Source organism: Stenella coeruleoalba (assembly GCF_951394435.1).
Source record: "Stenella coeruleoalba genome assembly, chromosome: 5".
Lineage (NCBI taxonomy): Eukaryota > Metazoa > Chordata > Mammalia > Artiodactyla > Delphinidae > Stenella > Stenella coeruleoalba.
The window spans coordinates 40,824,027-40,843,826 of record NC_137150.1 but is presented as its reverse complement, the minus strand read 5'-3'; the positions used below and the strand labels follow the sequence as shown (position 1 = coordinate 40,843,826).

The following is a 19,800-nucleotide window of genomic DNA, read 5'->3' as shown; positions in this document are numbered from 1 at the left end:
CGGCTGCAAGAAGCACCCCCGCACACTGAAGCGTCCCCTGCGGCGCGCCTCTGGAGCTCCGGAGCGGCAGCCCACGCCTAGTGCGCAGGCACAGAAAACTCGCCGCGGGCCTCGTGCCAAGTCCTAGAGATCACGCCCCCGCCTCGGCCCCGGGGGTCGGCGGTTTACTTTCGAACAGCGGCCCCGCGCTCTTCCTATTGGCTGATGCTACGCAGTTGAAGGTTGCCAGGAGACTGCGCCTGCGTCTTGAGGCTCTCAAGCCCCGCCTCATCTGGGAACCTGAAGGCCCTCAGGGCAGAGGAGGGAGGGCGGGAATTTGAGTAGATCTCTGCGTCAGCCCGCAGGCTGTGGAGCTCTGTTTCTGCTGGTGGAGTTGCCTGGTTTTCCCTTCCCCACGGTGAGTTTATAAGGAGCTTCTCTTCGGTCCGACAAGGCGGCTCTTGGTCCCTCTTCTTTCCCTGTAGCGCAGGCTGGTGTACTGCATGTGTTTGGGGCTTGGTGAGGGAGAGGGCTAGCTTGGGCCCCGCGTCTTGGGTCCCTCTTGTTCCAGGTGGAGAGTTTGGGGGACCTCGTTTTCCTCCCGCCAATAAGGAAGTGCATTTCCGTGAGGGAGAAGGCCCTCTGTGGTGGGGAGGCGGAGAGAAGCTGGACTCCGCCGAGCTGGGCGGCCTCGCGGCGGCTCGGAAAGGAGGGCGCCGAGGCGCGTTGGGAGAGAGGCCCGGGAGGATTTGTCACAAACCTTCGGGAAGGGGAAGGGCAAAGGCACTGCTGTTTCGAGCCCCTTCTCTGGGAGGCGTTCTCATTGGACTTAACCGCGTAGGTGTAGTTATGCCCATTTTACAGATGTGAAACGTCAGTTCTGAGGGGCACTAGGTAAAACTGACCCAGGGTCTGTCAGCATTTAAATGGCAGAATTGAGAGATGAACAGACGTATTAATGGGTATAACCTAAATCAAGATTTATAATTTTAAGCTGGCAAAATATTTCACTCTCATGGGTGCTACTTGTCTTCCAGTTAACTTTCAGCAGTCTAAAATGACGGTGAATGTTTGCTCCGTCATCACGATTGTTGACTAATATTTTCAAGAGCTCATAAGATACTTGACGCTATAAAAAGAGGTCCTTTGTGGCAATTTATTTGGTCACAGACTTGGGCTTTTCAAGGTACAGGTGATACCTATCCTGCTGCACCACAGCTGTTGATATTTGTCGCTACTTTTAAAAAAACACAGTGACGCTTAGGGAAGGTAAACGTCAAAGACAGTGAAATTACCACGATATCATTCCCTATGATATCATACTTAACATACGTTTTGAGAATATAAGTCTAGAACATTAAGATAAAATTATTTTTATTTTAGAATAAAAATAAAAGAATCTGAAAAAGTTGAAGATATATATTCAGTCTGCAAACCAGAAGGTCAACGAAGTGGTAAGTTCTGGGAGATTAAGTAAATACCAAAGAAATTTTCAGTAAATTTTTACTGAGCGTGTGATTTAAAATGTAAGGGGAAAGTTTTAAATCTTTTGAAAAAAGGTGTGTATGTTGGTGGTGTATAAAATTCAAACCATATAGAAGGATCATAAAGTGAAAAGTAAACAACTCCCTTATCTGACCTATATCTTAAAGTTAGTCACTGTTAACTCTTGTTTACTCTTCTAGAAATCTTACAAGGATGTGTGTATCTTAATACAGACACACACATTTAACACATACAGATCTGCAAGTTGAATTTATTAAGTTATCTGGATACCTTTTTACCATATATTTTCATATTGGTCTGCATTCCATTTTAATGACCAAGTAGCTATCCTTTAAGGTACCATAGTTTATTCTGGCAAGACGAAATTTTAGTTTTGGGTGATATTAGTTTTTTTTTTCTTTTTAATTTATTTATTTATTTTTGGCTGCACTGGGTCTTCATTGCTACGTGCGGGCCTTTCTCTAGTTGCGTCGAGCGGGGGCTACTCTTCGTTGCAGTGTGGGCTTCTCACTGCGGTGGCTCCTCTGGTTGCTGAGCACGGGCTCTAGATGGGTGGGCTTCAGTAGTTATGCCATGCAGGCTCAGTAGTTGTGGCTCGCAGGCTCTAGAGCACAGGCTCAGTAGTTGTGGCTCACGGGCTTAGTTGCTCCACGGCATGTGGAATCTTCCTGGACCAGGGCTCGAACCCGTGTCCCCTGCATTGGCAGGCGGATTCTCAACCTCTGTGCCACCAGGGAAGTCCAGTGATGTTAGTTTTAACATTTCTTTTCAGCAAACATATTGCTGAATTTTTCCCACCAAATATATATGTATTTTTCACTTTTAAAAATATTTTAAAAAAGCAAAGAAAATCTTAACTGCTCGTATCAGTTCCTGGTTAAATTGCATTAATAGTTTCTTTTTTAGTTTGGGGAAACAGGTTGATGTCAAAATGCAGGAAAACAGTGCAAATGGGCAGAGTTAAAATCAGATCTGACCATAGGATTTTGTTTTGAAAGAGTTAGGTGATCCTTCATTATTTTTGTACATTTATATGTACAAAAGTATTTTAAAAATCTTGCCCCATATTTATAGATGGCACAAATGTAGTATTTCTAAAGTAAGTCTTGAATTGCATAAAATGTGCTTTTTATTAGGTAGGGCCACAAAGATGTGAGACCCAGCCTGGGAAGTGGCACCTCTTGAATTTTCCCAGACTTATAGCTGACTCACTCTAAGTCCTAGAGCAAGTCATCTAACTATAATGTGGCAAATTTCTCTTCAGAAGGTGTAAAATGTAATGAATGTTTTATAACCATTCATGTGTAGAGATGAAAGGCAATAATGCATTAGGGAATTAAAACTTAAAGAATAGTTTACACAGGAGAATGGGTAATGATATTTTTGGTATTGCCCAGTTCTCCATCATCTGCTGTCAGTGCTGACCATCCATAATATGCTGGTTAGACATTATGGAGTCTCCATAGGAAATCGGCCCTCTGGAGAAAGACTGCATAGAAAGTTTAGAAATTCAGTAATGTGTTTATTTTTGACACTTAAGCACAAGACATTTGTGAAATAATTTATACGTAGATGATTTAGCTTCAGGTTTATTTCCGAAAAGATTTCTTTTTTACGTTCATATTTCTTGGTGACTTTTTTTTTTTTTTTTTTTCCGGTATGTGGGCCTCTCACTGTTGTGGCCTCTCCCGTTGCGGAGCACAGGCTCTGGACGCGCAGGCTCAGCGGCCACGGCTCACGGGCCCAGCTGCTCCGCAGCACGTGGGATCTTCCCGGACCAGGGCACAAACCCGTGTCCCCTGCATTGGCAGGCGGACTCGCAACCACTGCGCCACCAGGGAAGCCCTCTTGGTGACTTTTAAAAGGGAAGCAGAACATCTTGAACTAAGTTATCAATTTGTACTTGGGCTTTTAGTACCCACCGGAGGAAAATAACATTTTACATGGGTTATTTTAATTTTTTTTGTTTTTTAAAATTATATATTAATATAAATCAATTCTAAAATTAATTTGACGGGAAAGGCTGGTTAATAGGCAAGACACTTAAACATTTTAAAGTTTTTTTATTGTTTTGAAACATACATAAAATTTACCATTTCAACCTTTTTTTTTTTTTTTTTGCGGTACGCGGGCCTCTCACCGTTGCGGCCTCTCCCGTTGCGGAGCACAGGCCCCGGACGTGCAGGCCCAGTGGCCACGGCCCAAGAGCCCAGCCGCTCCGCGGTATGCGGGACCCTCCCGGACCAGGGCACGAACCCGCGTCCCCTGCATCGGCAGGCGAACTCCCAACCACTGCGCCACCATGGAAGCCCCATTTTAACCGTTTTTAAGTGTGTAGTCAGTGGCATTAAGTACATCCCACATTGTTGTGCAACCATCACCATCTATCTTCCGAACTTTTTCACGTTTCAAAAGTGAAACTGTGCACTCATTAAATAACAACTCTCCAAAGTCTCCTGTAGCCCCTGGCTTGTTTATTTAAAAAGCCAGCTCTTGGGTGTATCAACTCTAACAATTTTCTATATTTTAATTCATGGTTTTCATCATGCATTAGAATTTTCTTCTGCTTTTCCTAGGTTCATTTTCTTTTCTCTTTTTTTTTTAGATAAATCCTTTTTATACTACTTCTGTTTGTTAATGAAAGTATATGGCTTCAGCTCTGCCATGTAGAACTTTTTTTTAACCCTGTAGATTTTGCTAAAGAGTATTTTTATTATTTCATATGGATAAATTACATCTTGGCTGGTTATAGAATTCTTAGGTCATATCCTTTTCCTTCCAGATCCTTGTGGATATTGATTGCTACATGTCTTTTAGCATTCCTAGTTGCTCTGGAGATGTTCTGGTTATCTACTGCTGTGTAACAAACGTCTGATGGTTTGGATGGCTGCATGTCCAAGATGGCTTTTTCACTCACATGTCTGGCACCTCATTGCTTCTCCTTTTGGCCTCTCTCATCAGCAGAGTAGCCTAGACTTTTCACATAGCGAAGAGGCAGCAATCTGCTAGGCTAGCTAAGGGCTATACCCAGAACTGTCATAGTGTCACTTGTATCAGATTGTTCAGAGCAGTCACATGTCCTGTCCAGATCTTTTTTTTTTTTTAACTATTTATTTATTTATTTGGCTGCATGGGGTCTTAGTTGCGGCACGCGGGATCTTCGTCGCGGCATGCGGGCTTCTCTCTAGTTGTGGTGCAGGCTCCACAGCACATGGGCTTACTTGCCCCACAGCATGTGGGATCTTAGTTCCCTGACCAGGGATCAAATCCACTTCCTGTGCATTGGAAGGCAGATTCTTAACCACTGGACCACCAGGGAAGCCCCAAGCCCAGATCTTTTTGAGGGGAGAATAGATTTCATCTCTTGATAGGAGAATACCAGCAAAGTCACATCACAGAACAACATGTGGGAGTTAATTGTTGTGGCCATCTTTGGAAATTACAGTCTCCCAGAGAATTCTGACACTATTATGTATTGTTTTCCTTTTTGGGGTATCTTACTTTTCTTCCTGGATGCATGTGGGATTGTCTTTATTTCTTTATTTAAAATTTTAATATTTTAAATTGTATGTTAATAGTTGAAAGTAAAACAGAACTTAGGCTTATAATGAAAAACAGCAGCCTCCTGCCCTCACTCTCCCCACTCTTGATTCCTGCTTTCCAGAAGCAGTCACTTCATTTCTTTTAAATATTTCTTTTGGTATTGCTTCTTTATTCATAAATAATTTGCTTTTAATGTGATTTCTTGATTTTTCACTTTTAGGCATGTATTGACTTCTTATAAGAGAAGATTAAGATAAAACAAAGTTCTTAAACTTTGTTTCCTTCCCTTATTCCCTCCTCCCAACATAATTTTGTCAGTTTCTTAGTTTGGGCTGTTGTAACAAAAATACCATAGACTAGGTGGCTTAAACAACAGTCATTTATGTTTTTGCAGTTTTGGAGGCTGGGAAGTCCAGGATCAGGATGCTGGCAAAGTTGGGTTCTGGAGAAAGCTCTCTTCCTGCTTTGCAGGTGGCCATTTTCCTGCTGTGTCTTCACATGGCCAAGAGCAGAGAAAGAGAGGCAGCAAGCCCTGTATCTCTTCTTCCTATAAGGGCCTAATCTCATTCATGAGGGCTCTACTCGGATGACCTAATTACCTCCCAAAGGCTCTACCTCATTAATACCATCACATTAAGGGTTACGATTTCAACTTACGAGTTTGGGGAGACACATTGAATCCTTAACAGTCATGCTTTTTGGTAAAATCAATATTTAATATTTAAAATATTATAACAAATAGGACAATTGAGCTATATAATGTGTTGTAGTATTTCCTCTTTTCATGATTCCATCACTTTTCCCTAAATTTAGTTTTCTCATTACCTCTCAATATGTTCAGACACGTGAAATGTTGTCAGTTCCATTTATTTACTTAAAAGCATTCCTTCTGGATTTGTCTTCTTCCTCCAGACTACTATTTCTCTAGACTTGCTGCACAGTTATCCAGGACTTCATTTCATAGTTATCCTGGTGAGAATTATTGTTTTTCTTTTCTTCCTGCAGCAGCTTCTTTAGAAAGGGTGGGTGATGGGTGGTTCAGTTTTGAGACCTCTTGTGTTAAACTATCTTTAGACTATCTACAAAATTTATTTACTTTGTCTGAGTATAGAATTTTAGGTTGGAAGCCATGTTTTCCCGAGAATATTGAAGAATCGCTTCATTGTCTTCTAGTTTCCAGTGTTGTTACATACACACAGCATAGCTAAATCCAAGATGTTCATACCAGAAAATATTCATAGGAAAATTTTTTTGCTCCTTTATTCCCCCTCAGGAGTCTAGGCTGGTTATGGAAAATTTCTGATGCATAAAATTTCATACTAGTTTCTGTAAAAACTAGCCCCTAAGCATGATAGCCACCTTTATCTTCTGTTTCTCAGGCAGCAACCAGAGTTAGAAAGTTCCTGGCCTTACGTAGTTATTTTCAACCAGGCTTACTTCTGTTAGCCAGTTCTGACTTACAAATTTGTTGCCTAAAATCAGTTTTTCAAAAATCAGCTAGAAGAGGGTAGTCTTAGATTTGATTTCTGTATCTTCAAGTTATCTACACGTTTCTGATTAAATTTTGTTAAAAATTTTATGTGCTATGGAAGTAACTTTTGAGACCAGGATATTTGCTTCCACTTTATGTAAATTTAAGAGATGATATTTTCTTTACAATATTGTTATTGAATATCTTCATTCTAAAGAAAGTTGAGCTTTTGGGTCCTTAAATGAGTTCCCAGGGAAAATGATTTCTAACTTTTTGACAAATATAGGACTTCGGAGGGAAAGGTTGGGTTCTGTTTTAGGGTTGATTTTTGGTACTTACATTAAATAACTCTAATATTAAATCTAAATTGAATATATGTCCAATGCTCACATTTTATTCCTTTGCAAAGTGCTATTCTGTTTATTCCTTCATTATGAATTCTGACATCACTGAAATAAACTGAGAAACGTTTTTCTTGGGTGGTTTTTCTATTTCAGAGCTCTCTGTAGGTAAAGGGTAGTCATAAAGGCTTCCCAACATGTAGGCACTTAAATTTATCTGCAGTGAATGTCATCTTCTGTTGTCCAGTTATTTTTGTTTCCTGGAATGCCTCACAGTTCAGGCTTATTAGTCTCTCACATCTTGGCTCATTACGGTTCTTAATATTGTCAGTCTGAATGGAGTATTTTCTATTTTCTGATGGACTCTTGATAAAAGCTTTTCCTAAGCAGAGATTTTGCTATTTAAAGAAAAAAAAACCCCCCAAAACTAAGGTCTGGCATTTTATTAACATTGGTCTCTTAAGGGGCAGTGTTTATTCAACCAACATTGAGTGAATGCCTACTGTGTGTCAACTTCTGTGCTTAGATACAATTCCTGCCCTTATTGCAGGCTTATATTCTAATGTATTGAAAAATGTTACAAAATTATTTATTTTTTTGACTGCGCTACGCAGCTTGTGGGATATTAGTTCCCTGACCAGGCATCGAACCCAGGCCCCGGTAGTGAAAGTGCTGAGTCCTAACCACTGGACCTGCAGGAATTCCAACAAAATTCTTTTAAATAAACTCCATCTAAGTGCTCGCTATAAAGTAGAAGTGCAGTGTTCAGTGAGATTAGGGGACCTAATCTGGGGGAGGAGGTGGGACTCAGTTTGAGACTTGAAGAATGAATGAGTTGGGTTTTGCAATTGGTGAAGATGAGGTGCATAAGAGCTGTAAAAAAAAGTCTGAAGAGGTTTTTGTTTCTTAAAAGTACAATTAGTTATTTGTAGATACTTCTAACAGTTTTTATAGAGGAGGATTTGGTAAGCTTTAGATTTTGCATGAATGGCACGTGGAAGGCTTGTTGGAAATATCGGTAATAGCTTGCCGAGACGTCAAGTTACTTGTGTCAGAGAGGGTCTCTGAACTGTTGCTGGATTTCTTTCATGAAGGAAAGATGACTAATGATGTTCTTTACCACTAATGCTCTAGTGGTCCGTAATTCATAACTACCACAATCAACACTTCATCTTTCAAACTTTTTTATCGCAAGGACTAATTCAGAAATATTACTCCCTTCCAAATCTTAAAATTAATATTACTTGATACTGTTACACTGTGCTGATTCAGGGCTTTAAGCATACACGCTAATATTCCAAAATTCAAGAAGCTTGAAATTTATAGAACAGTTAGAAATTTAATAACTTACTTTAGAAACTATGGTTGAGCCAACTGAGAGTGTGAATTGAAGAATGTAATTTTGTTAAGAATTAACTTTTTATTTCATAGAAATATTTAGTCTTACCTATTCATGATTTGTGTATAGTTTTGATTTTAGCATCTTAGAATGTAAAAAGTTGCACAGACTAGTTATAATCATTAAATAGACTTCAACAGAACACCCCAAAGTAAATAAGCTCTTAAAGGTGATCAATTATTCAGTGTTAGGAATTGCATTATATAGAAAGCTAATTTTAAAAATCTTACTCTTTTAAATGACAAGTACAGTATATTAACAATTTGGAGGTTAACACCTAAAACTTTACATAATATGTGCATGTGTCTTTGTTATATGTAGAATTAAAATACTTTTTTCTCTTGACAGGAAATGCACAATTTTGAGGATGAGTTAACATGTCCTATTTGTTACAGTATTTTTGAAGATCCTCGTGTACTACCATGCTCTCATACATTTTGTAGAAATTGCTTGGAAAATGTTCTACAGGCATCTGGTAACTTTTATATATGGAGACCTTTACGCATTCCACTCAAGTGCCCTAACTGCAGAAGTATTATTGAAATTGCTCCAACTGGTATTGAGTCTTTACCTGTTAATTTTGCGTTAAGGGCTATTATTGAAAAGTACCAGCAAGAAGACCATCCAGATATTGTCACCTGCCCTGAACATTACAGGCAGCCGTTAAATGTTTACTGTCTCCTGGATAAAAAATTAGTTTGTGGTCATTGCCTTACCATAGGTCAACATCATGGTCATCCTATAGATGACCTTCAAAGTGCCTATATGAAAGAAAAGGACACGCCTGAAAAACTGCTTGAACAGTTAACTGACACACACTGGGCAGATCTTACCCGTCTTATTGAAAAGCTGGAAGAACAAAAATCTCTTTCAGAGAAAATGGTCCAAGGTGATAAGGAAGTTGTTCTCCAGTATTTTAAGGAGCTTAGTGATACATTAGAACAAAAAAAAAAATTTTTCCTAACTGCTCTTTGTGACGTTGGCAATCTGATTAATCTAGAATATACTCCACAAATTGAAAGAATGAAAGAAATAAGAGAGCAGCAGCGTGAATTAGTGACACTGACAACATCTTTACAAGAAGAGCCTCCACTTAAATTTCTTGAAAAAGTTGATGATGTCCGCCAACGTGTGCAGGTCTTGAAACAAAGACCACTCCCTGAGGTCCAGCCTGTTGAAATTTATCCTCGAGTAAGCCAAGTACTGAAAGAAGAATGGAGCAGAACAGAAATTGGACAGATTAAGAAACTTCTCATTCCTGAAATGAAAATTTCTTCAAAAAGGATGCCATGTTCCTGGCCTGATAAGGAGGAAAAAGAAGTTGAATTTTTAAAGATTCTATACATTGTTATAGTTACACTAATTTCAGTGATGCTGACGCTGATCCTCTTTTTTAACCAACACATAATGACCTTTTTAAATGAAATCACCTCAATATGTTTTTCTGAAGCCTCTCTCTCTGTTTACCAAAGTTTATATAAGAATGTGCATGATTTAAAGAATATACTGTGTCACACTTTATATTTACTGAAGGAATTCATGTGGAAAATAATTTGAAAATTCAAATCTGAATTGTTTAAGTAGGCTTATTCTGTACAGCAGAGACTAATTAATGACCATTGCTAAATGGAGCAATAGGGGTAGCATGGATAAATAAAATAGCAAGCTAAGGTTTATTAGAGTTGCAACAAATATAATCCCTTTCATGCTTCTGTTGAAGAGAAAATGTGTCATCAAAAGTTAGAAATGAGACAATGTCTCTCGTTTTCTGAAAACCAGAACAAAATCTAGTAATTACTTGATTTTGAGTATTATCCCATTTCTATTGGTTTGAGAGGTTGACTTAATATCACTGTGATATTTAAATATTCTTGTACCAATATTATCTTTTAGCATTATATACTGCAGTGGTTGGCTCTGCAGTTCTTTGTGTATACGTAGCTTTTAATTAAAAGATGGCAAAATCCCGAAAGGTAAAAGCTTGACACTTTTGAATGGACAAATGATGGTGAGAAGAGGTTTTAAATTCAAGTAGCAAAGTCTCATAGTGAGAGTGGATTGCTTACATTGAAGATGTGTTTGATCAAATGTACGTGATCCACACACAGTGTGTTTTAGGTAGATTTAAGAGCTCTAAAATGTTTATATCAGCATTCACTCCTAATAAAACTATTGCTTTGGGAACGCTGAAGTGCCACTGGGGACCAAACAGTAACATTCCCTAGTACTTATTATTCTATGGTTTGTGTAAATTTATTTTAGGATTGTATTTAATTTTGTGTAGTCTTAGTCATGTCAGTCAAATCAGTTCTTGGCTAAAAACTCTAAAACATGTTACTAGAATGGAATATTATTGATATATCCCACCCTCATCATATTTGAATGGCATCATGTTAACTGTTAGTTCTAAAATTTTCTGTTGAACTTTCTCTTATGCTGATGCCAAAGTACCAATAATTTGATCGTATTTTCTTGAATTGTGTTATAAAGGGAGCCTACTTAGTCATTAAGTCAAATCCCTTTGATTTAGTTTCCATTTTATTAACAGGGGCTGAACCGTGGTGCTTGTGGTAGGGCTCTTAGCCCTTTTGTCCTTGTAACCCTAAGTACAAGCTCACTCACTTTCCAGAAATTCCAAATTGGCTCTTGGATCACATATTTAGGAGCCTTACTTAGTTCACACATTTTCCAGGTCAGATTAGGTCCTATAGCTGTGACTGTACTCAGGGCACTAGTTCTAAAATACTCCTTAGTGTCTTATCTACTGAGAACAAGTCTGAACACTAAGACGGCTGGCTGTATTGTCAATTTATGATCAGAATCAGAATATCAGAATCAGAATAGCACGACTAACTGTTGTGTGGGCAAAGAACATCTGGAGGTGGAGGAGGTATATATTCAGCTTACCAACTAACTTTAGACTGAAGTTGCATCGACTTGATTAAAGTAATAGGTACAACACAAAAATGCCACATACTTTTTGGAATACGTATAAATATTAGCACTGAAATGTTAGGTATTATGTGTCAAAATTGTAATCTCGTATTTCTCGTGTGTATTAATCCTCACTTTTGTAGATTAGGAAACAGACACAAAAGTAAATTGCCCAAGGCCATGTATCTAGTATATGAGACTCCATGTATTTTCAGAGTTCATCTGTCGTGCTACCTTTTTAAAGGATTTAAGCCAAGATTTTTTAATCTATGTCTATGAATCACAGCTAAAAACTGAAGCATTTTAAGTTTGACCTTAATATTTTTTGTAACTTGCCAGTTTTTAGTAGAACTTTACTGTTGGATAAATTTTATGTAGTGTGCATGAATATAGTCAAATATACAAATAACTGAGTCTTATACATGCTCTTCTTTTTGTATTTTTATCAGGAGGATGAGACTGTAAAATTTAAAGTATGTAATCCTGAAATATTTCTAAGTTTATGTATAACAAAAGTATATATTTATTTTAATAAACTCATTTTGATATAAGCATTGAGTGGCTTAATAGGGCAGTCAAACTCGGGAGTGGTTGCTTGGGGATTTTCATATGGACTTACGGGCACTATCTATCTACTTTAACTCTTTAAAAGTTAGTTAGTACTGGGCGCTTCCCTTGGTGGTGCAGTGGTTAAGAATCCGCCTGCCAACGCAGGGGACACAGGTTCGAGCCCTGGTCTGGGAAGATCCCACATGCCGTGGAGCAACTAAGCCCGTGCGCCACAACTACTGAGCCTGCGCTCTAGATACAGTGTGCCACAATTACTGCCCACGTGCCTAGAGCCCGTACTCCACAACAAGTCACCGCAATGAGAAGCCTGCGCACCACAACAGAGTAGCCCCTGCTCTCAGCAACTAGAGAAAACCCACGTGCAGCAGTGAAGACTCAATGCAGCACCAAATTAAATAAATGGATAAAATAAAATAAAAAGTACTAAGCTTTACTCCACTGGTTATTAAAATATAATATAAAAATATTAAATTCCATTCACCTGTTCTCACCAATGAAAAAGCCCTTGATTATGTTGATACTTTTTTCTAGTTACTCTTCCCTTGTATAATCTTGATTTAAAACAAATGACCATACTTGAGTTATAGATCTTGCTTTATTTAACTCCATGCTAATGTATTTACACTTTTAACGGTTATATTATGATACAGACTGTCTTTGTTGGGTTTTAGTACCTAAACAATACTGCATTGAACAACATGGTAATTTTTAATTTTAATTCCTCAGGATCAATATTCTAGAAACTGAATAGCTAGGGCAGACTTTTGATTCAATACCAAAATTTCTTTTGAAAACCAAGTGGTTGCTGGCTTCCAGTAGCATTATAATATTCTTGGGTCAATACAGTGTAACACAACAACAAAAAACCCTTGACAACTTGATGGGCAAACAGCACTCCATCTTAATTGCCATTTATACTAAGGAAATTAGTCTTTATACACTTTATTCTTTTCCTGAAGTGGGTATTTTTCCTTTTCAACTAATGAGATAGCCAAGTTATTTCAGACATATTTGCTGACCCTTTTTGCAAGTGTTTTAAACAGTCAAGCATATCAAGTTTTAGAAAAGAACACATTATTTAAATTCTCATCCTTATAATTCAGAATGACGGTTAAAAAAAAATGTTCCTAGGATTTGGGTAATAGTGACTATCTAAATTACTAAGTGAAATACCTTAAAAATTTTACTATAGTAGCAGTTGATAGGCTTCTCCAGCGTAGGTCAAAGGTCCATGAGAGTATGCTGTGTCTTGGTAACATGATCTAGTTTAGAACTGTACTGTTCACTTTTAACTCTGCAGGTAGCAGTTTGGGGCTAAGGGTAAGTCACCTGACCCCCCCACCCCCCGCCCCAGGCATCTTATTTTCTCCATAGTCTGCTGCTTATAAAGTTGTCAGTTTCTTACAATCTCCTAGAAGCAGGTATAGAGAATATTTTATCACACTTATAACATGTCTCTTAAGTAACAGCATAAAATAGAAACTAGTTATATGATCCAGTTTAAGAATATGTATTTTATATAATTTATAACCCTTTACAAACAGAAAGTCAGTAAATACAGTACGCTGAATCTGCGGTGATTCAATCTGAGAAATCTTCAGTATAAACAAGTTTAGCAAAGTCCTTTAGATGCAATTTCTTTTGGGTTTACTGCAACACTTTTTGTTATATTGTATGTCTTGTAAATTCCAATAAGTCTATCTGAAATCTCAAACATATTATTTCGAAGAGAAATTATTATGAACTGGGCATTTTTTGTTTGTTCCTAAAGAGAAAGAAAGAATAAATTAGAAAAATTATACATATATTATAAATATATAAATCATATAATAAACATCTAAGCTTTACTTCCCTGAAATATTTCTTGACAGTAAATTCAACATGACATAATTAATTAACATGAAGAATGACAACATGGATTAATTCATGAAACAGTATTTGGGTTTGAGAAGAATTCGGGTATTTGGAAGGACGGTTGCCTAGAATTCTTCTAGTAGAAAAAAGATATAGAAAAAAAATTTCTAGCTGTGTTTCTGCTACTAATTTACATTATCCATTTATATTTCACTTTTCCAAAATGGAACTATTTGGCTGAAATAAAGGATGTGGCCTCCTTTAATACCATGGGATGTGGGATTAGAGAACAGGGAAAAAAGCTCAAAAGAAGTAAGTCAAAGAATTTCATCTGTAATGTTTAGGGAACCCATAAAATTTTCAGAATGAAAAGCTCTAAGTGATTACTTACATATATATAAAATGCAACAATGGAAACATTTTTGAAATCAAGGGCTGCATCAATCTCATCCATGAAGTACAGGGGAGTGGGTTTGTAGTGGTGAAGAGCAAATACTAAAGCCAATGAACTAAGTGTTTTCTCTCCTCCTGAAAGGTTGAAGATCTTCTTCCAACTTTTCTTAGGTGGTCGGACACTGAAATAATTAAGAAAATCTCGTCAGTCAAATTACTTGTAAAGCTAAATTAAGACTTCGTGATTTGTTTCCCATAACTGGCTTCTACCACCTTCCTTGGGAATCTCTAATTTCCTTTTCACGAATATAAACTTCTGAGGGGTTCTTTTATAAACATGTTATTGGAGGATGAACACACAGGAACACCTGACAAAAATTTAAGATTTAAACAGCAAGCTAACAAGTAATTCTTGGTATTTTCCCTCTGTTTCCAATGCACTTTTTGCTTTCCAATTTTAAAATACATATGTTAGATTGAAATGCCTCGAAAATTAGACAAATATTCTGTAAAATCAAGTATTTACTGTTTGCCTAGAATTTATGCTGTAAACTAATATCTAGGCAAACTAGTATTTATGAAATAAAACAAGTTGTACATCTAGCCTTCACATCCCACCCCTAAAAAAAATACTGAGTTTGGAGAATATGTAGAGATGTAACAGAAGAATCCGAAACTCAGTATACAGCATAATTACAAACCTGAACATGATTCCTTCAGAGAAAGGATCCAAGCTGTCTACAAGCTCCAGCTCAGCATCACCTCCCAAAGTAAGCATTTGGTAATTTTCCTTTAATTTATTTGTTATTATATAAAAACCTGCCATGAATTCATTAAGCCTTTGTTTCCGAAGATCTTCATATGCCTGTCTAAAATTATCTCTTTCATAAGTAATTTTGTCCAATTCTGCTACCCGCTGTAAATATAATTCTTCCTATGAAAAGAATGAGAAAAACATCAATTCAGTTATACATTTGAGATGAGAAATAACACTGCTAATTATATAAAATAAAGGCCACAATTTAGGCTAAGGTGTAGAGACTTCCTGACTATTACACAGTTTATTTGTACCTTCTTTTTATACTCTGCAATGGCACCAAGGTTTGGTTTCATTTCATGACACTGGGCTTCCAAGAGTGCAATTTGATTTGTTATGGAATCTGGGTTCTTGATTGCTTCAAGATCTTCTGGGCTTAGAAGTGGAATCTCTTCAACAGGATTATCTTCTATGGGATGCAATGATATTTTTGAAATCTAAAAGTTTAAGTTAGATCAGTGTTAGAAAAGGCATAGTATTATAATTCATTGTTAAACCTCACAAATTAATATGACAAACTGCCTATCAAAACAACATATACTAAGGAGTAATTTGTGTATCAACTATGTTTCAAAGGACTTCAAGAAAAATAGTTGTAGTGTTCCAGGTGTTCATGTAGCCATTTGTTAAATCTCCGTTATCAGCCCTGGGCTGAAAATGTTGACTAATTCTGACCATTATGCATATTTTTCTGTATATAATAACTCCTATATACTGTTCACTTTGCCCCTATAAACCTGAGAAGTGATTATACACCATGAAATTAAGAATCACAACATACCTCAAAAACACAAAAACAAACCCTAACCTTTTTTCATAAAGGATATCTTAAAGTTACATTTAACTATCCATAACAATTCTCACCTCTTTTTGCCAGTATTTTATTTTAGAATTATGTTCACCAATATGACCATCTACTTGTTCAAGTTTCAACTTAATACTAAGTGCATCTTTTTGAAGAGCATGTTCATTTTCCTGAATTACTTTTAGTTCTTTAAGTAGGTTACGATGTTCTTTCTGCATCTCTGGTAAGGACTCCTAAAAACCAAGAAGAAATGCTACAGATATGATCTTCTCAAACAGAACAGGGATTTTCACATTACAAAGATGAAGAAGCAAGCAATCTCTCCCCACACCCCTTCCACTTTAAATGAAAATGTTTTTATTTACAGAAAAGTTCCAATACAGTACTCATTTTTACTGTACAGATGAAAGTTAATATAAGTTTAACTTATTGAGTGCTTACTAGGCAAAGTATTGACATCTATAAATCTTAATTGCTTGAAATACCATCCTCTCCCCTCTCCATGTCTTACCTCTGCAGCATTTGCATTCTTTACGACCTCTGCTGCTTTGTCTTCAAGACTTTTTAGCTCCGCTGTTAAGTCATCTACTTCTTTCTCAGTATCTTTTATTTCTTTCTCTGTGCGAAAGACAGAGTCTTGTGCTTTTTTAAGATTTCTAAACAAGCAAAATCATATATTAAAAATGTGGTAATGTGTGATTTGTTATTCTACTTCTGAAAACCTACCAAAGAACTTTTCATGACATCAATGTAACATTTTTTTCATCATATTTTAAAATTTATGATTTACTAAAATCCTTGAATTGGTTTTTTATGTTTATATATACACTTGTGGGATATTGTATATTTTATTAAACTCTCAGTATAAATTAATAAAACTTCCTTATATAAGCTTTTAGACTTAGACTATGAAGCAAAGTTGTCCACTGGATTATTATTATATTCTTGTCATTTTCTTGTCAGATTGGAGATTCTTAAATCTTTACACCCATGAAGCTATACCATCAAGTAAATAAATACGCCCTGGTTCAAGTCAGGGCAAACAAGTGTTTTTGGCAGGGTGGAGCGGGGAGGAAACTGGACACATGAACACAGACACACACACACACACAGACACACACACACACACACACACACACACACACACAGACACACACACATACAGACACACACACACACACACACACACACCTTTTTCCCTTAATGAAGTTACTTCTATTTTGACTGATAATTGTGTTTAGGCAAAACATATGGCTTATTATTAGCACCTTATCTTTGAACAAAAGACACTGTAATAGTGGAATAACCAGATAATCAAATGTGACTCATGTTATAATTTTAAGACAAAAGAAACAGCTGTTTACATTTCAACATTTTTATACATATTTAGCTTTAATTATTTTAGAAATACTCTAATACTCTGAAAATTAATTTAAAAACAAGATCTGTTATGAACGTATTAAAAACTTTTTGGGACAATGGAATCTAGTTAATTAAATTAATCAGGTTAATTAAAAATTTAAGTTATTAAAACAATTTTGCTAAGAAATCTCAACCTTCTTACTCTCCTAAAACCTAGATCTATTTCAATGAATCACCCTCTACTCCCTTTAAGCCAGAGAAATGAAACTCTGACTTCTGTGTCCTCACAAACTTGGGAATTATATAACCACATTTTGCCAAAGCACACCCGTTTATGTTTTTAAAAACTAGTCATATGATGTTTATTATAGGTGCCCACCAAAACTCCTATTAGGTAACAACATGTCAGAAGGGCTTAATAAGTAACAGTAACAGAAACATTTAATGGACATTAAGTTTAAAAAGGGGATGTAGGGAAGAGGAAGACAGGGTAGTATGCATACTCTACCTGTCAGCAGTCTTGATTGCTACTTGGGCTTTAGTAATAGCAGAAGCACATTCATCTAACTGTTTGTTTATTTTATCAAGTTTGTCTTGTTGGGCCTTGAGTTTATGGTTATTAATTTCTACGATAATATTGTGTAACCTTTTAACCTCAGCTTCCACTTTACCAGCTCTCTCAGCCACATTGTTATACTCTGGGAAAAAAAAAAAAGTGAAATTAATTTGTGTTTCTATGCTAATGAGCGTCACTTGTTAGATGTAAATCTCTTCAGTCAATATGACTTAACCTGATGCATGCCCAAGAAATTTTAGACATTTAAGGAAAAGTACATCAAAAAAAACCAAACAAACCCCAAAACACAAAACCAGAATGCCCAAGTCAAAACAAATGGTGTTATATAACAACACATGGTTAAATTCTCTGGCTCAGCTGTGAACATAACCCACTTATCTCTTACTGGCTTCATGCCCTGAAGCTCTTTTCAAAAGTTTTTAGGGTACTTTCTTGACTATTGGTCTCATAATGATTTTTACCCTTAGATAGACTATGTGCCTGACTACTGCCCGGGGTGAAGAAAATTGTGGTTGTTTTATTCAATCAAAAAAAGTTCACACAATTTGGATAGAAAAACTGGTAAGTTGAGCATGTTTCTGCTGGCAGTCATGGAAAAGTCTGAATTTTCTTGGTGGTGTTGGAGGCTCTGGTGTCCTGTCAAAAGCTTTGTGAATACTGACAGGCACTGGCATTAACTTTGACAGTGTAGATTATAGTAGGTACAATGTGCTTCTGTTGTTGGCAGTTGTAGTGTCATCTTCCCAATTTGGTATTTATTTATTTATTTGGCTGTGCCAGGTTTTTAGTTACGGTATGCGAACTCTTAGTTGCGGCATGTGAGATCTAGTTCCCTGACCAGGGATCGAACCCAGGCCCCCTGCACTGGGGGCGTGGAGTCTTAGCCGCTGGACCACCAGGGAAGTCCCTCATCTTCCCCATTTGAGAGATGACTTTCCAGTTGTAGAAGAGGCAGTATAGTTCCTTTCATGGTTCTACAGAGTAGCTCTGGAAATTATTCTTCATGTTCAACCTAGAATTTCTTAAGCCATCACAGTGATTCTGTAAACAATCTTTGTTAAACACACACACACCCCCACACCCCAAATCATATCTGTACTAACCAGAGTGGATTCTGTTCTCCATATTTGAATCCTAATCACTATACAATATAGGAAGGATGAAAGGTGGCAAAAAGGTAAGGAGTTCAAGCTTTCAATATCTATGTCTAGAAAAGCAAGCAGAAACAGAGCCAACTTATGGAAAGAGACTCCCATAAAGCTCCTATGGGAGGAGTGTATCAATACATTTAGCATAGGGGAAAGGAGGTAGGATGTGCTAAGAGGAAAAGATTAGATAAAGACTTAACTGTTGTTCCTCTAGATTGTCTCTTCTCTCCTGTTAGGTAGATTGGAATTTCAATATTCTCCAAATCTCACAACTTAGTATTCATCTTTTTGTCCTACATTATCAGAGAATTCTTTAGTCTGATCTTTCAAACTCATCTAGTGAGTTTAACTCCAACCTCTATTCTTTATATTTCTGAGATCACCACTTGGCTTTTTTAAAAAAACAAAGCAAAACAAAACCCTGCCCTTTTTTGTCTTCTGAATCCCCCTCTCCCCCTAAGGATACTAAAATAATGTATTTATTGAAGGAATTCTTTTGCTCAAAGTGGCGATGTTCTCTGTAGTTTAAGTTCCATTAGGTTGTCTGTATGCTTCGCTCCCTTGTGGGGTAGAGTACCAGCTGCTGTGGGGTCTGGCATCATGACTTATACTGGGGGATGGGCCAGGTATGCAACTGGGAAGGGTTCCACCCTTCAGAACATCTTCTTCCTTATTTTTAAGTATCTAACATGCATTAAAAATTCTTTTCCCTATCTATAGTAGCATGTCTATTAGAAGTAGGAGGGGAAAACTAACATCAGATAGTCTATAATTTTGAAGTCACTATTTTATACCACCTTGCTCCCCTTACTCTATTCTCTACACAACAGCCAGAGATTTTAAAAATATAAATTAATGTAAAATAAAATATATAATCTTAAAGATACGCTTGCAGAAATGGGCTTCCATATTAGATATTAACAGAGTCTACTAATAATAGCCAGTGTTTCCATGAGAGTAAATATATATGGGGCTCCTAATGAAGTCAAGGATTCCCTTTCAAACAAGAATACAGATTCCTGTAGTCTGTGAAAGTGCTGCTATAAATGACAAAGATACACATGTTTTAATTGACCATTAGGTTCCATCAAAGCAAACACA

General features: G+C 37.0%; 2 protein-coding genes across 4 annotated transcripts in view; one reads left to right on the top strand and one right to left on the bottom strand.

Moving 5' to 3' along the window:
• Window positions 1-281: 281 nt before the first annotated feature.
• Window positions 282-11,879, top strand: TRIM59 (tripartite motif containing 59). Its single transcript, XM_079922423.1, has 3 exons — window positions 282-397; window positions 1,363-1,433; window positions 8,588-11,879. Exon 3 carries the CDS (start codon window positions 8,591-8,593, stop codon window positions 9,794-9,796), a length of 1,206 nt encoding a protein of 401 aa, XP_079778549.1. The 5' UTR covers window positions 282-397; window positions 1,363-1,433; window positions 8,588-8,590; the 3' UTR covers window positions 9,797-11,879.
• Window positions 11,880-12,293: 414 nt separating this feature from the next.
• Window positions 12,294-19,800, bottom strand: part of SMC4 (structural maintenance of chromosomes 4) — a 34,597-nt gene continuing 27,090 nt past the window's right edge. For all 3 annotated transcript variants that reach the window (XM_079921676.1, XM_079921677.1, XM_079921675.1), the window contains 7 exons: window positions 17,483-17,672; window positions 16,124-16,268; window positions 15,672-15,845; window positions 15,062-15,244; window positions 14,692-14,924; window positions 13,989-14,172; window positions 12,294-13,508 (listed from right to left, as the gene is read on the bottom strand). In XM_079921676.1, the coding sequence (XP_079777802.1) occupies window positions 13,356-13,508; window positions 13,989-14,172; window positions 14,692-14,924; window positions 15,062-15,244; window positions 15,672-15,845; window positions 16,124-16,268; window positions 17,483-17,672 (1,262 nt within the window). In that variant the 3' untranslated portion in view covers window positions 12,294-13,355. The remainder of the gene's footprint in view (window positions 13,509-13,988; window positions 14,173-14,691; window positions 14,925-15,061; window positions 15,245-15,671; window positions 15,846-16,123; window positions 16,269-17,482; window positions 17,673-19,800) is intronic.